The sequence below is a fragment of the Neofelis nebulosa genome, chromosome 16, assembly GCF_028018385.1.
Source record: "Neofelis nebulosa isolate mNeoNeb1 chromosome 16, mNeoNeb1.pri, whole genome shotgun sequence".
In the NCBI taxonomy this organism is placed as follows: Eukaryota; Metazoa; Chordata; class Mammalia; order Carnivora; family Felidae; genus Neofelis; species Neofelis nebulosa.
In genome coordinates, this window is record NC_080797.1 from 27,861,831 (window position 1) to 27,879,080 (window position 17,250).

The 17,250-nt window shown below is 45.6% G+C and overlaps 1 protein-coding gene across 11 annotated transcripts in view; it reads left to right on the forward strand.

Annotated features, from left to right (window-relative positions):
* The window catches only part of PECAM1 (platelet and endothelial cell adhesion molecule 1), a 74,128-nt gene that overhangs the window by 8,027 nt on the left and 48,851 nt on the right, over positions 1–17,250 (forward strand). For 8 of the 11 annotated variants that reach the window (XM_058704658.1, XM_058704662.1, XM_058704669.1 and 5 more), the window contains exons 3-4: positions 6,994–7,149; positions 7,236–7,262. In XM_058704658.1, the coding sequence (XP_058560641.1) occupies positions 7,086–7,149; positions 7,236–7,262 (91 nt within the window). In that variant the 5' untranslated portion in view covers positions 6,994–7,085. Of the gene's footprint in view, positions 1–2,636; positions 2,732–6,202; positions 6,222–6,887; positions 7,150–7,235; positions 7,263–17,250 lie in introns of those variants that run through there. The other 3 variants (XM_058704660.1, XM_058704661.1, XM_058704659.1) reach the window with 3 other exon arrangements.

Consider the following 17,250-nt stretch of genomic DNA (forward strand, 5'->3'; position numbering starts at 1 on the left):
CACCCCCCTCCGGGCTGCATCTTGCCTCATCGGGCTAGGGGCGGACGCTGGCTTTCTATCAGCTCCCACTTAGTCTAGGTCAGCCTGAGGCCAGCCATGAAGAGCAAATCCGCTCCTGTGGCCCGTGCATCGCCATCGTACATGATGACTCTTTACAACCCATCTGTGCTTCCAGCACATTCACTCATTTAGCAAATATGCACGCAGGGCCTCCTACATCACAGGCATTGTGTTGACTGCAGGGACACTGCAGTGAGCCCAACAGACCCACGTCTGTCCTCACAGAGCTGACAGCCTAATAGGGGCGACACCTCCTGAGGCTCACACAGGGACACCTGGGTGGCTCAGTCAGCCAAGCGTCTGACTTTGGCTCAGGTCATGATCTCGCGGTTTGTGAGTTCGAGCCCCGCGTCGGGCTCTGTGCCGACAGCCCAGAGCCTCGAGCCTACTTTGGATTCTGTGTCTCCCCCTCTCTCTGCCCTTTCCCTGCTTGCACTCTCTCTCTCTCTCTCTCAAATAAATAAACATTAGATAAAACTTTGTAAAAAAATAACAGTTTGTGGAGATGTATTTCACACACCATACCATTTAACTGTTTATAGTGTACAATTCAGTGGTCTTTAGTCTATTGACAGAATTGTGCAACTATCATAGCACTCAACTTTTAGAACTTATTTTTTTAAGTAGGCTTCACATCCGGCACAGAGCCCAATGCGGGGCTTGAACTCACAACCCTGAGATCAAGACCTGAGCAGAGACCAAGACTTGGATGCTTAACCAGCTGAACCACCCAGGTGCCCCACCTTTGAGAACTTTGTAATCCCTCCTACGAAGAACCCTCATACCCTTTCAGAGTCACTCTTATTTCCCTTCACTCCCCCGGCCTTAGGAAACTACTAAGCTACTTCTCTCTAACTATAGATTTGCCTACTTTGGACATTTCATATAAATAGAATCATATACATGTGGCCTTTCATGTTTGGTTTCTTTCACTTACCATGACGTTTTCAAGGTTCATCCATACTGTAGCAGGTATCAATCCTTCATTCTTTTTTCTGCCAAATAATATCCTATTGTATGGATACATCACTTTTATTTATCCATTCGTCAGTTGATAGACATTTGAGTTCCTCCTGCCTTTTAGGTATTATTCGCAATGCTGCTGTAAACGTCCACATACAAGTACTTGTGTAAGCGTGTTTTCATTTCCTTTGGGCGTATATACCTAAGAATGGAATTGCTGCTGGATAATATGGCAATTCTAGTTTTTAAGCTTTCCAACGTGGATGTATCATTTTACAATCCCACCAGCAATGTCTGAGGGGTTCTAGTATTTCCATCCGCACCAACATTTATTATTGTCTGTCTTTTTTTTTTTTTAATTTTGGTTTTACCCTTTTTATTTTATTATTAGTTTTTATTAAATGTTTATTGGGGCGCCTGGGTGGCTCAACCAGTTAAGCATCCAACTCTTGATTTCAGCTCAGGTCATGGTCTCACGGTTTGTGAGACAGTGTTGACAGTGTGGAGCCTGCTTGGGATTCTCTATCTCTCTCTGCCCCTCCCCCCATCTCTCCCGCCCCCACCCCCTTCGTACCCAACACCGCTCCTAGCTTTTCAGAAGAAGCACTTCCTGAGTTGTTGTTTTGTTTTGTGTTTTCCTTATTACAGCAGGCAGTTTTTTCCTGTGGTTAATGAATTGCTGTGTTACACATTTGTGTGATTTTCCTGGTATTTGGGCAGACGCACAGCATGTAGAAACCACTCTGTTCTCCTTCAATTCCCTTTACCGAAAAGAGGAAGAAGGGAACAGCACTGTAAGGAGAAATATAGTTTCTTAATTAGTTACCAAACAGCTGAAATAGTTTCTGGAACTTTTTTTTTTTTTTTTTGATTATGGAGTCCACTGAGGACAAAGAGCTAGGAAGGGAGAGATACGTGAGGGCCACACACATATAAAAAGCCACTGAACTGACTATTTTTTTTATGTTTATTTTTGAGAGAGAGAGAGCTTGCAAGCAGGAGAGGGGCAGAGGAAGAGGGGGACAGAGGATCTGACACAGGCTCCGTGCTGACAGCAGAGAGCCCAACGTGGGGCTTGAATGCATGAACTGTGAGCTCATGACCCAAGCCGAAGTCTGATGCTTAACTGACTGAGCCACCCAGGCACCCCTTAATTGATGAGTTTTAAAAAGCGGAACTAGAAAACATTCCATTTATGTATTTTTAATTTTGAATAAGACCGAATGAATAAGACATTCAGACTGTACAAATAAAGAATAAGGAGCCTGATCATCTTTTCGATGGATAAAATAAATGAAGGAGAGTATACAGTCCAGTTCTTACATCATAGCTGGGGGAAGAGAGGAGGAAGAGATTGCTGGGATAACTAGAAAGAGTGGGTCCCATAGAAAGAGACTAAGAGGGAGGCAGACCCATAGTGAGTGGGGGTGGGGAGGCTCTCCTGTGAAGGATCAGCCTCATGTTGACTTGGCTCCCGGGGGGCCTCAACACAAGTCACCCTGTAGTATTGTCTGGGCCTGGGTGGTGGGGACAACAGTCATTCCAAATAATGTCCAGCACCCGAGGCACAGCTTTTATTTTAGACTTTAATTTCTTAGTTTGATTTTTAATAGGTAATACATTTACATGACTTCAAAACTAAAAAAGACACGAGGTTTCTAAAGAAAAGCACACCGGAAACTACGACAACATTGCTGTTTGTCAAGAGGTATGCTATGTCTGTGGGCCAGAATACTCTAAGACTAAAAGGTCACTTCTCCCCACAACGGTTTACAGGTTCAATACCATTCCAGTCAAAATCACAGAAGGCCTTTTTTTAGACAGAGATCAAAAAGTTGATTTTATTTTTTTATTAAAAAAATTTTTTTTTAAGTCTTTAATGTTTATTTGTGTTGAGAAAGAGACAGAAAGCAAGCAGAGGAAAGGCAGAGAGAAAGGGAGACCCAGAATCCGAAGCAGGCTCCAGGCTCTGAGCTATCAGCACAGAGCCCGATGCGGAGCTCGAACCCATGAGCTGTGAGATCATGACCTGAGCTGAAGTCGGATGCTTAATCGACTGAGCCACCCAGGTGCCCCTGATTTTATTTTTTTAAGGATTTATTTATTTTGAGAGAGAGCACAAATGGGGGAGAGGCAGAGAGAATCCTAAGCAGGCTCTGCACTGTCACCACAGAGCCTGATGCAGGACTTGAACTCACCAAGTGTGAGATCATAACCTGAGCCGAAGTCAGAGGCTTAACGACTGAGCCACAGAGGTGCCCAGAGAAATTGATTTTAAAATGCACAGGGAAGGACAAAGGGCCTAGAATAGCCCAAATTGAGACAGAGCAGCGATTGGACTCCAGTGCCCTCAACCCAGACCACAAAATCCAGCGTTCCTTGATAACTGAAACCCAGTGCCTCCTACTAGCATATCTTGCAGGAATGCGGAAAGAGGCTGCCTCCCAAAGGAGGGACTCCCCTACCAAGACTGGTGAAGACTGAACCAAACCAGTCTGCGCTAGGGTTGGGCCCCTGGCACTGAACTGTCACCGACTTTGCCCCTCATTATAATACTAAAAATCAAGCCTGGTGGAGATTTAACATGCCATTGAGACGTGCCATGCATGACAAAGCACATTCTGTCCACTGCACCTGTGCGCCCAACTTCCTGTATCTCTCCCCACCTTTACCTGTTGCACCGCACTCCTTTCCTGCCTCAGCCTCTTTAAAAACTTTCCCCAGCCTCTGTTCAGAGACCCAGCATGAAGACCCTTTCCTCTGTGCTGTCTCCCTCTAGATCCGGCATAAACCGGAACTTCTAGTGAGGCCTCTAGAAAATCTCTGTTCCTTGGAGAGCCCAAGGACCGGAGTTGGTAACAGATAGGGAACAAGTGGAACTCTCATACCTCACTGGTGGGAATGTAAAATAGTATATAGCCACTTGGGAGAACAGTGTGGCAGTTTCTTAAAATGTTGAAACATACGCCTAGCATACAACCCAGGCATTCTACTCCTGGGTATTTGCCCAAGAGAAATCAAAGTGTGTGTCTGTACAAAAGCAGGTTCATAGCAGCTCTCTATGAGCTCAAAATTGGAAACCACTCAAATGTGCATTGATAAATAATGATTAAAAAAAACCTGATATATTCATGCAGTGGAATACTACTTGGCAATAAGAAGAAATTAATAATTGACTATGCTGATAAGAGAAGATAGACACCCCCCCCACACACACATATTACATACTGTATGATTCCATTTTTATAAAATTCTAAGAATACAAACTAACCTATAGTGACAGAAAGCAGGTGTTTGCAATGAGGAATGGTGCCTGTGGGGTGGATATTAGAGAGATTACATGTTCATTTATGTATTAGAGAGGTTAGCTCTTTGTCGATGATGTGAATTGCAAATATTTTTTCCAGTTTGTATCTTTTCTCTTGACTGACCTTTTTTTTGGGGGGGGGGAGGGGCAAAGTAGAACTTTTTTTTTTCATGGAGTATAATTTGTCAGTCTTATTTTATAACTTCTGGATTTTAAGTCCTACTTGAACCAGCCTTTGCCATTTTGAGGTCATGAGGAATTCTTTCACGTTTTCTTCTAGATCTTCTATGGTTTTGTTCATACCTTCAGAGGGTCAGTCCATTTGGAATTTATTCTGGTACATGGTGTGAGTTGGGGGATATAGTTTTTTCTGCTTTTCTCTTAAAGTATTGGGGCACCTGCCTGGCTCAGTCAATTAAGCATCCGACTCTCAGTTTCGGCTCAGGTCATGATCTCACTCACATGTTCGTGGGTTCAAGCCCCATGTCGGGCTCTGAGCTGACATGTGGAAACTGCCTGGGATTCTCTCTCCCTCTCTCTCCTCCTCCCTTACTCACGTTGTCTCTGTCTTTCTCAAAATAAATAAATAAAAATTAAAAAAATAATAAAATAAACTATCAACACTTATTTTAGGTCACCTGGCTGGCTCAGTCGTTTAAGTGTCTGACTTCGGCTCCAGTCCTGATCTCACAGTTTATGGGTTTGAGTCCCTCTTTGGGCTGTGTGAAGAGCCTGCTTCGGATCCTCTGTCTCCCTCTCTCTCTGCCCCTCCCCTGCTCACTCTCTCTCTTACTTTCTCTCAAAAATGAATAGACATTAAATGACTAAAATATTAGCATTTATTTTGAAAGGAAGCTTTATTTTCTCATGGTGTGCTAAAACTATTAGCATTGTATATGAAACAATGACTAAGTTTTAGAAGTTTACTTTGGAACTTAGGGGCATCGGGTGGGACATTTATCACCATTGCTTGAAAGTCACCTTGAGAAGCACAAGCTGGTTACTCCACAGTATACAAAAGTTATCTTTGAAGCCAACCTTTATTTGAGGATTCATGGTGTTTCTTTTTTTCTTGCCAAGTAGAAATTTGGTAGATGGGTGCGGCGCGGAGGGGGGAGGGGGGTGTTTCCAGTAGGTTGCTTAAGAAGAGAGTTTACAGTGGGGAGGGGGATAGAGGATACAAAACAACAAAAGTAAATAGCACAATAGAAAAAGTTCTGTTGTGTTACATTGTTCTTTCACAGCTCTTATCATCACTTCCATTGAACCGTAGATCAGAGAGAGGAATTGTTTTCTAGCTGGAAGCCATCCCTTCTTGGTATTTGCCCTGCAGCAGAGAAGTCTTTGGTTTCCATTGTCCCAGTTTGAACCTGACTTAGATTTACCCTGTGTCAGTATCAGAGAGTAGCATTTCAGAAACAACACTGCCCTCAGACCTCAAGGCAGTAATAGTCTAATTCAGACAATACTGTTAACTTGTTTTCATTCACCCGATCATCCACTCCATTAATGTTTTTTGACCAGACACTGTCCCTGCGATCATGCAGCCAGCCAGCCGTCCTGTCCACGTGGGTGAGAACAGGCCATTATCGCATACTGTAGAACATGTCTCAGCCAGGGAAGCCCAGGGGGGTGAGGAATGCAGACAGGGATGCGGAGGAAGGGTGGTTCAGTGTGGGAGAGACAGAAGAGAATTCTGGAAGAGTGGATACCTAAACTGAGTTATGACACCTGGGTAGGAATAGGTCGGAAAAGGAGAGGGGATGAGTACTCTAGGGAGGGCTATGGCAAAGGTAAAGGCGCAGACACGTGATGTGTTCTGGGAACTATAAATTCTAGCAACCAGAATGTAGGGGCAAGGAAAGAATGGGTGACAGACCCGGCTGGAGAGGTAAGCAGGGGCCGGATTGTGGAGGATTATAAACTGACTTTCCCTGGAGAGCAGTGGGGAGCCATTCCAAGGTTTCAAGCAGGGGAGTGAAAGGACCTGATTTATGTCTCAGAAAGCTCCCTGTGGCCTGATATACTCTGATGTTTAAAGGCACAGGCTGGAGGGGAACCACCAGAAGGCATGGATACCGCAAAGAGCTGCCTTCCTTCACGCTGAAACCAACCGCAGAAGCCAGGGAGAGCCTCCTAGGTTCAGCAAGTTCCAAGCTGAGCTTTCCCCAAGGTGGCAGGTCTGTCTGGTGAACCTGCAATTTTCTGGAAAAGTCAGCCCTGTCCGATGGCATTGCCAGGAAAGGCAGGAGGTCCAAACTTATGCTGTGTAGACAGGCCCATTGGGTTTGGGGTGGCGGGGTGGGGGAAATGGCTCAGGAAAATCAAGAGATCTTGTTGGGTGTCCAAAGAGAGAAGTCCTTTGGGTAGAGGTTGGAAAGAGGGAAGAAGCCTCTCACCCTGCCGTGAGAAGGGGCTCTAAACCCAGGTGAGACAGGAGGGTCAGGAGCACTAAGGCAAATGTCACTTGTAACTTTAAAACAAAGAGTCTGCGTTCAGCGGCCCCCTCAGGAAGGCCAGTCATTTCCTGAGGGGATATCGGGCCGCCCCATGCTTCATTGTTTCCAGTTTCCAGCAATGGCAGCCATTACCTGATCAGCACTGTAGTCAGTCTCTGCTTGTGGTGCCAGAAGTTACTAGAGTGCTTTTCTCTACTTTCACAGGGCAGATTTATCTGTGCCACGAGGGAAGTGTCTTCTGCCCCAGGGGCATGGGCCAAAGGCAGAACTAACTGCCTGAAGTCTTTGCTCTCAGGATGCAGCTGGAGACAGCCCAAGACGGCAAGATGTGGCTCGGAGTGCTGCTGGCACTTATGCTTTGTGAGTTTTTATTCTCTTTCCACAGTCCTTAAACTTCATGAGAATCAAAGCTGAGGAAATGAACATATTTCTTCTGTCTTTTCCAGGTCCAGGCCTTGAAGGACAAGAAAACCGTAAGTTGTACAGTTTCTACCTAGCTTCACTGTGTCTTTTCAGGATTCTTAAAACTCACAACGAATTGCTTGGGTTTCATGTTTATAACAACTGAGAAAAATATTGAGAGCTAAAGTCTATTTCTTTCTGGCATTTTTAGAAGGCTTTTAGAATAAAACGCTTCTTCTAAGCCAAGTTCTAATCAGCGTGTTCTAGGAGTCGCATACATTTTCTCTAGAAACAAGTGCATTGCTATTTGTGAGGATTGGGGAAGTGATAAAAAAGGAGTGATTTCATTACTTGTTTTACCATAAATTTCTTAATTTCATATTCTCCCCTATGCCCCATTGTTTTTGTTCAAATGAGACATAATCGATTTGTTAGATTCTTGAAGACAGAACATAAATTGTTGTTACGACTTTTCTTCTAAACGATCTGAAACATCCTGGATTTCACTTCCCATCGGCCTGGGAGGCTATGATAATTATAATGTTTTGTGCTTGTGGACAGGAAGGGGGGTTGCTTCTGCCTATCTTGGAGGTCTGGTTTATCATCCACTTTAGAGCTAATTTTGAATCTTTAAGACAAGATCAGATGCTTGACGGGGTCTGGGGGCTAAATGGAGGGAGAGCCCACAGAAGAGGATCCCCTTGTCTCTCGGCAAAAGAACGGGGTTGACTGGATTGCAGACAGTTGTATAGTTCTTTGGAGATGATGTGCGTGGATGATGCTAGTTTGCTGAGCCCAGGCTTGGAGCAGTGGCTCTGGGATTGGCCAGTGCGGCTACTAACAAAGCCAGTCTGCTGGTCTCCTGTCCATGTGCTCTAGTGGGCATTTGACTCCCAGGGCAACTCATGGAGACAGGATATCCCTGATCTTTGTAAGCATCCTAATGGACCGATGATGTCTCTATGACTCCAAGAAATAACCACCTCGCCCAGGTGAGAGCCAGTTAGCAGGGCATTGGCACTAGAACTTTCACTGTGTAAAATATGGCTCTCTGTCTAGAGCCAGAGGCCCAACTCAGATCTTTTAAAAAAAAAATTTTTTTTTTTAACGTTTATTTATTATTGAGAGACAGAGAGACACAGAGCATGAACAGGGGAGGGGTAGAGAGAGAGGGAGACACAGAATCTGAAGTAGGCTCCAGGCTCTGAGCTGTCAGCACAGAGATCATGACCTGAGCCGAAGTCAGTGGCTCAACCAACTGAGTCACCCGGGCGCCCCCCAACTCAGATCTTTAAAGCCACTTTCACTTTGCCTCTTTGAGCCTTTTCCCCCCAATCTGTAGAATGGGGATGATAAGAGAATTGATCCCATAGAGTCTGTATGAGGATGAGATTAGATAAAAGGAAGTGACTTACCTGCATGGCATGCAATGACTGACAATGGTTTAGTATCTGGTCTTAGCCCTCCACAATCATGGCTCCTGCACTGCCCCTGTCTGTCCGTTGCTGTTCACATACCTCAGCTCTCGTTCACACCATGCCCTGCAAACATGCAGGTTGCTGGGCTTCTGCTTCCCAGGACCTCCAGTCTCTCCCACCTCCCTACCTCACATGGGAGGGTATCACTCCCTTCCCAGGGTTCCTGGAGAAAGGCCTCTGTATCCAGGGAAGACCTCAGAACTGTAGGACTTGGAGCAGGGAGACTCTCCCACTGCTTCCTCAGGCGATCACCTTGTTTTACACTTGAGGAGACGGAGGCTCAGGGGCCATGAGGTACTTGTGTGTGGTCAATGCTGGGTGTTAGCAGAGTGAAGACTAGGACCAGGTCTCCTGTTCCTCAGGTCACCCAAGACCGTGCTGACCACACGTTTGACACGCATGACGCCAGCTTGCTCCACATTGCCTGCTCTGTGCTCGTACTCCTTGGTCAGCCTTGGCCCTTTGCCTTCCTTTTATCCCAGTCTCCCCCACTCAGCCCCAGCCCGCCTGCCTGCCTCAGGAGATGACCTCAGCTCCATCCTTCACCTAGAAAACACTGCTGTCTGCAGGGAACTCCCTCTACTTCCCGCCCTGCCCTGTCTACAGGCTTATCTGTCTCCCCACCCATCCTCCCAGCTTCCCTCCCTGCTTCAGAGATGTCAGTCCCTGTGGCTGAACGGGGCCAGCCTGTCCACCTGGGCTCTGAGCCCATCACTCATCCGCCCCGATCTCCCTCTACCATTTTTTTTAAAATATTTTTTTATGTTTATTTTTATTTTTGAGAGACAGAGAGAGAGAGAGAGACAGAGCACAAGTGGGAGAGGGGCAGAGAGAGCGAGACACAGATCCAGAGCAGGCTCCAGGCTCCGAGCTGTCAGGACAGAGCCCGATAAGGGGCTCGAACCCACGGAATGCAAGATCATGACCTGAGCTGAAGTCAGACGCTCAACCGACTGAGCCACCCAGGTGCCCCTCGCTCTATCATTTATTTAGTCCACCACTCCACTTTTAGGATCTCTGTTTCCCACTCCGTTCTGGCTCTTTCTCCTCAGTCTACAAACACAAATGGTAGTTTTTGGTTTGTTTGTGTTTGTTTTTGTTTTTAGGAAAAAGAAAAAACACAAACGACACACCTCCCTTCATTATCTTGTGTCCCCCCCCCCCCCCCCATGAAATCCACTCCCTTCCTCAAACTTCTGTCAAGGCTGGTTTATAACTGCAGTCTCTACTTCCTCAGCTCTTAGCCTGCCCTCACTTAGTGCTCTGGTTTAGCCCCCACACCCCGCTGCCACCAGAATCCTCTCATTACGGGCTCACAAAAGACCTTGTACTACCAAATGCCACGAACACTCCCGTCCCTCACCTTCCTGGGCCCCTTTGCTGCCTTTGCACAAAGCCTCCTTCCTTGACCTTCTAGACTCTTCCTTGGTGTTCTCCCACCCCTCTGACAAACCCTCCGCCTCTATTATTAATGACAGTACATTCATAATGTGGTGCAAACATCTCCACTGTCTAGTTCCAGAATATTTTCATCACCCCAGAAAAAAAAGTCCTGAGTCACCCATTCAATATTCTCAAGTCTACCCCTTCCCCCAGTCTCACTGCACCTGCCCTACCACAGTCTTTGTAGATGCCAGCTTGCTCCACATTGCCTGCTCTGTGGTCGTACTCCTTGGTCAGCCTTGGCCCTTTCCCTTCCTTTTATCCCAGTCTCCCCCACTCAGCCCTGAACCATGGTCCAGGATGTTTATAGGCCTCTGGTCTCTCCCTCCAGCCCATAGTGATCTTTCTTTTTTTTGCTTTATTTTTTTAAATTAAATTTTATTTTTTTAATGTTTATTTGTTTTTGAGAGAGAGAGACAGAGACAGAGTACGAACAGGGGAGGGGCAGAAAGAGAGAGGGAGACACAGGATCCAAAGCAGGTTCCAGGCTCTGAGCCATGAGCATAGAGCCCGATGCAGGGCTCGGGCTCATGAACTGTGAGATCATGACCTGAGCTGAAGTTGGATGCTTAACTCACTGAGCCACCCAGTCACCACCTATAGTGATCTTTCTAAAGCTCCAATGTCATTCTGTCACCCCAACCTCCCCCCACCCCCCGCCAAATACCCTTAGGCAGCTTGTCAGCACCCTAAGAAACACCCTCCATTCTGGCACCTCCTACCTAGCTTGCCTGGCACCCTCGGGCCCCACATTCTGGTTTCTGTAATCGTATGTGCCCAGAATACATTGATGTCTTGGTTCTAGGTAGTTTTGCCGTAAACATCTTTGCTATAAGCATTTTTGCTGCATAACTACTAGGCTGGAAGGTAGTTTTGTCATGCAAGGCTAAAAAAATAATTGGTTGACAGCTGGTTTTAACAACTGGTTGAGTTTGGTTTCATTTCTCCATTCACATGGTGCTCTGTTTTTATGTTCTATAAATCTTAGTCTTCATGATGCTCTATACAGTCGTGTAGAATTTTGAACCCACACTTCCCATAGAACTTTGGAACAGCTATCAATGGACATGTGACAATCTTCCAAGAACAAACAACAGGATAGGAGGCAATACACTTTCACAGTGTAGTACAAAACTCTGTTACAAATATGCGTCCTAGTATTTGGAAACTATACCTCTCTCTCTCTTTTATGTTTTTTTAAGGAGGCTCTACACCCAATGTGGGGCTTGAACTCATGACCCAGAGATTAAGAATTGGATGCTCTAGGGGCATCTGGGTGGCTCAGTGAGTTAAACATCCTACTTCGGCTCAGGTCATGATCCCAAGGTTCATGAGTTCGAGCCCCGCGTCTGGCTCTGTGCTGACAGCTCAGAGCCTGGAGCCTGCTTGGGATTCTGTGTCTCCCTCTCTCTCTGTGCCCCTCCCCCACTTGTGCTATCTCTCAAAAATAAACAAACGTTAAAAAAATTATTAAAAAAAAAAAAAAAAGAGTTGGATGCTCTACCAACTGAGCCAGCCAGGCACCTCAAAACTATACCTCTCTTAATGAGGAAGAAGCTTTAGTAAAGAAAGAATGAGGAGACCCATCAATAAGCAAAAAAAAAAAAAAAAAAAAAAAAAAAGTATAACACTATGAACGAAAGACTTTGAAGACAAATACTTAGGTATAATCCACGAAATAAAATCAGTTATTTACATAGAATTGGCATGAATCTACACACATTTTAAATGTATTCAATTATTTTTTTATAATAGTTTTTCTGATTTTGTTATTCATTTTTCATGTTTTGTTATGTCCTCTTACATGAATGTCCCTCTTTTATTTTCCGTGATTTTATCTTTTACGGCCAAATGGCTTTAAGACAAATTAGTTATGTGTTGAAAATGTTTGCAGCAAAGATCCTTACCATGAAAATACCAAACATGTGACCTTTCATGCCCCTGTGCCCTGGAACATGCTGTTCTCCTGCCTGGAGCACCCCACCACCCGTTCTTGGCCTGATTCAAGCTTTGGTTCAAGGGTCACTTCCTTCACACTTTCCTTGGCCTCCCTAGAGCCACCTTTTTTTTTTTTTTTTTTTTTTATTTGGTGCTTAATTCATTGTCCTTCGGTCATCTAGGTCCCCATCAGCCCATATGGTCTAGGACAGAGGGGATGATTTCTTACTCATCTTGTAATCCCAGCACCTGACATAGGTGCTCACTAAATGTTTCACTGAAGGAGACCCCAACTGAACTTGGAGATGCTTGAGATTCAGATGAGATGGGTCCGTGCATTCTCTGCTGAGCACCAAAGTTCATCAGGGGCTCCCTGCTAACTGGCTCCCTGTAATTTTCCTGACTACAATGGGGGGGCACCTTTCCTCCCCCCATTTCTGAGTCATTTCCAGGTTGGCCAAGACACTGGCTGAGTCATGATGCCTCATCTTCCCAAGAAACATGAGCATCCGCTCACGGGGAGCTCGAGGTACAAGGAAGCAGCCCCTTCTTTCAGGGTCTGGGCATTTGGCATGATGGTCCCTTATCTGGGCTGTGGTGACTTTGTTACCATGGATCCCCCTCCATCAGCCTTCATCTGTCCAGGTTGAAAAGATCTGACCTATTTAGGCTGCTGCCTAACCCCAATCTTTCATCACAGTGGTTCGGTAAAGAAAGCCGTGGATCCTTTTCTCTAGAACAAATGCACACTTGCATCTACTCGAAGGTGGTTCGTGGGCCCCCTACCACCTACCCATGAGCCTCAGGAGGCCCAGGGAGCCCAGATGTGAACACTCACTCTGTTGCGTAAATAGTGAGACCTATACATGGTAATCCAGCTTGGCTCTTCCTGGACAGTTTATTCACAAAGAGGACAATGTTTTCAGTATTATCTTAATAATCAGGTAGAGATTTTTAAAGATTAGTTGAGTGGTGTACTACTGCTTAACAAATTACCCCGGAATTTAGTGGCTTGAGATAATGATTTATGGGGCACCTGGGTGGCTCAGTCAGTTAAGTCGACTCTTGATTTCTGCTCAGATCATGACCTCACGGTTCATGCGTTCATGCTCTGTCAGTGCAGAACCTGCTTGGGATTCTCTCTCTCCCTCTTTCTGCCCCTCCCCGGCTTGCATGAGCACACATGTGTGCACTCTCTCTCTCTCTCAAAAATAAATAAACTTAAAAGATAACAATTTATTATCTCACACCTTCTGAGGGTCAGGAATCTGGGGAGCTCTGGCTCAGGGTCTGTCAGGAGATTGCCCATAAAATGCTATTCAGTATTACAATGATCTGAGGGCTTCTTTAAGGCCAGGGGATTTGCTTTTAAGCTCACTCATGTGGCTGTGGGCCTCTCTATCGGGATGCTCAGGGAGCAGCTTATTTTGCACAGAGTGAGTGATCCCCCAAAAAGGAAAGAGTGCTCAAGACAAAAGTTGCAAAGTCTTTTATAACCTAAACTCAGAAGGAGCGAACAAGCATGTCAGTATTTTGGGGTCACAAGAATAACCCTGGTATGATGTGGGAAGGGATAAAATGCACGTGTGAGGGGTGCCTGGGCAACTCGGTCAGTTGAGCATCGGACTTCGGCTCAGGTCATGATCTCATAGTTTGTGGGCTCGAGCCTTGTGTGGGGCTCTATGCTGACAGCTCGGGGCCTGGAGCCTGCTTCAGATTCTGTGTGTCCTTCTCTCTCTGCCCCTTCTGCACTTGCGCTCTGTCTCTCTCTCTCAAAGATAAATCAACATTTCAAAAAATGCAGGTGTGAATAGCAGAGGGCAAGGCTCAATGGGCGGCAACTTGAAGGCTGGCTTCCACAAGGGTTGTGGTGGCGGTGGTGGTGTCGAAACTCTGTGCTGCTTTTGTTACATCATGTCAGTGAGGTTTTGTGTTTTGTCACAGAGCTGGGTTTCATAAATCTACGATAAACATATTGATCAATTTTGTAAAATGCTTTTCCTTCTTCCATCCTGCTGTCCTTTCTTTTCTTTTTTTTTTTTTTTACATTTTATTTATTTTTGATAGAGAGAGACTGAGCACAAGTAGGGGAGGGGTAGAGGGAGAGGGAGACACAGAATCCGAAGCAGGCTCCAGGCTCTGAGCTGTCGGCGCAGAACCTGAGGCGGGGCTCGAACCCACAAACTGCGAGATCGTGACCTGAGCTGAAGTCGGATTCTCAACCGACTGAGCCACCCAGGAGCCCCAATCCTGCTGTCCTTTCTTCACCCTTGTCTGTTCCAGTTGACCATGGGACGGTGATGTTTCTTCCAGTGAATCAGTTGAGCTGATTTATGAAGTAAATGTGTGTTTGTTGCTTAGAAAGACCAGTTGGCAGAAGTGCCCCGTGCTAGTGGATCTCATCCTTTCTAAAAAACCACCACCTGATGCTTTAGCCAAGTTTGCTTTGGGGCCCCTGTAAGATGGAAATGAACGAGGCCCGGTCAGTAGGAGACCCACGCAGGGATGGTGCTGAGGCCGGAGGTTCCCGAGTAGAGAAGAACCGGGAATGCAGACGGTGAGCTCCAGGGGGGCAAAAACTGTGCCGATCTCACTCTTCCCTGAACCCCCCACTATTAGATGCGGTGCCTGGCACAGAGAAGCCCCCTTAAATGTCTGCTGAGTGCCAAGGAAGAGGGAAGAGAATGTCAGCCAGGGCCAGGCATTGGGCAATACACACTCTGTCCCTTCAGGGCCCTCAGCCATCTTGGTTCAGTCATTACTCAAGACAGAAATAGGAGGGAAGGCAGGTACTAATGTTCCCACTTTATAGGAGGAGAAGTGGTAGCTGAGAGGGGTTAAGTAACTCCCAAGAGCACTCAGATAATGGCTGTGGAGACAGGGGTTTGGACCCAGACATGCCTGACTTGCTTTCTTCCTGTATCCGCCCAGGTCTGTGCCCCAGTCTAGGGCATGGCCAGCCACGGGTGTGTACTTCACACAGGCTGATGACACGAAGTAGCCTAACACGGCAGGGACGACTAACCCTGGGAGTCTGAAGAAGCCACTGTAATTAACCTGGGAAATCAAGAAATGGTGTTCTTTTGAAAAAATTCATTAGCCAAAGGAGTGGATATCGAGTTCCAGAGACCTCAAGACTCAAGTTGGGTTTTATATCTGTGACTGGCAGACAGAAACCTAGCTAACATTTCTCAAGCATTCATCTGTGCTAGGAACTGTGTTCCCAGTACTTAAACTTGGGCTCCCATTTACACTTACTATTATTATGTCCATTGTGTGGATAAGCAAACTGAGGCTCAGAGAAGCTCAGGAATTTGCCAAAAGCCACACAGTTTGTGACCAGAGGTGGGATTTGGCCCAGGCAGTGCGGCTCTGCACGTACCTTCTTCTCCTGTTAGAATCACTGTACTAAACAGCATGGCTTAAAATGAGGAGGAGGTGATGAAGGAGTAGTGAGATGGCCTGTCCCTACCTGGAAGGGACCATATTAATGGATGGGAAACTTCTGTTCTGAGAGCTCACCCAGCAGGCTCCTCAGACCAGGAGCTGGTAAGGAATAGCAAAGACAAAAAAGGGAGTTCTAAAGATTAATGCTGCGGGAAACAACTTGCATTTTAAACAATCACCTCGTTTCATTTCATGGACTGATCAGATGCTGTTTTTTGTTAAATTAATTGCTCAGAAGAAAGGGACAGGTGTGGACAGTTGTATTCCTTTTAAAACCTGAGACATATTAGACACAAAGTCTAAAACTGTTCAAAAAGACTTGACTTTTATTAAAAGAGAGAGAAAGAAAGACAATTTTTGCCAGTCTCTCTGGTCAGCTAGCTAGCTAGCTAGCTATCCATTTTCTTATTTGAAAAATGATTTGGGACCACTTATAAAAATTATGTGCTGTTGTTCATGAGGAGAACATAAATGAGGAAATCAGAGTGAATAAAGGCAGGCCAAAGAAACTATGAGTCTTTAAACACACAGAAATTCATCCCAAAGTTTGCTAGAAGCAGAGGTGAAATTTTGGGTTAATGCTTCTTAGCAGTCAAAGCCAAAAGGAAAACAAGATCCATTAGAAAAATTTTGTGGGGGCGCCTGGGTGGCTCAGTCAGGTAAGCATCTGACTTTGACTAAAGTCATGATCGTGCGGTTTGTGAGTTTGATCCTCACATCGGGCTCTGTGCTGACAGCTCAGAGTCTGGAGCCTGCTTCAGATTCTGTGTCTCCCTCTCTCTCTGACCCCCCCCCCCCAGCTTATGCTCTCTTTCTCTCAAAAATAAATAAACATTTAAAAAAAAAAAAAAAGAAAGAAAAATGTTGGAATTTACAAGATAGAAATGAATAGACACAGCTTTTCCTAATGTAGTTGAAGCACTATGTGAAATCCTGGACAACATCCCATTGGCATCCTAGACTAGACAATATCGGGTTCCATAAGACAATTTCTTACCAGCATCTATCAGTTTCCTAGCTCTACCACAACGAAATACCACAGACTGGCTATCTTCAACAACAGAAATTAATTTTCTCACAGTTCTGGAGGCTAGAAGTCCAAGACTAAAATGTCAGCAGCTTTGGTTTCTTCTGAGGCCTCTCTCCTTGGCTCACAGATGGCCGCCTTCATATGGTCATCCCTCTGTGCACATGTCCGTGGTCTCTCTTTGTGCAAATTCCTTATAAGGACACCAGGCAGGTTGGATTAGGGCCCATTTTAATTTAATCACCTTTAAAGGCCTTATGTTCAAGCACAGTCACATTCTGAGGTACTAGGGGTTAGGTTTTGAATATATGAATGTTGTGTGTGGGAGGATGCAGTTCATTCCCTACTAACAGTGTCCCTTGGTAGAGGGCCAAAGCTTCATTCCATTAATACTAGGAAACCAGGGACCATAGCAAAGTGGTCCAAGCATGCAGATTTCTGAGATCTTCCTCTGTCCAAGGATAAGGAGATTGGGGATATGTAAGGAGACTCAATAAATATACATTCATCATGGCCCATGAATATTTTTATTATCAAAGTATCTGCTAAGAATTGATCTTTAGGAGCCTTACCTAAGCCACAGGACCCTGTTTTGCTTGAATAACACCTGGTGTCTACAGCCCCACACTATTTCTGGCCCCTAAAGCCCTCATGGGCCACATAAACTTTAGGTAGGGTGCCAAACTATATATGAAGACCTACCTCTTAAGTAAAAGATCAGGAAAG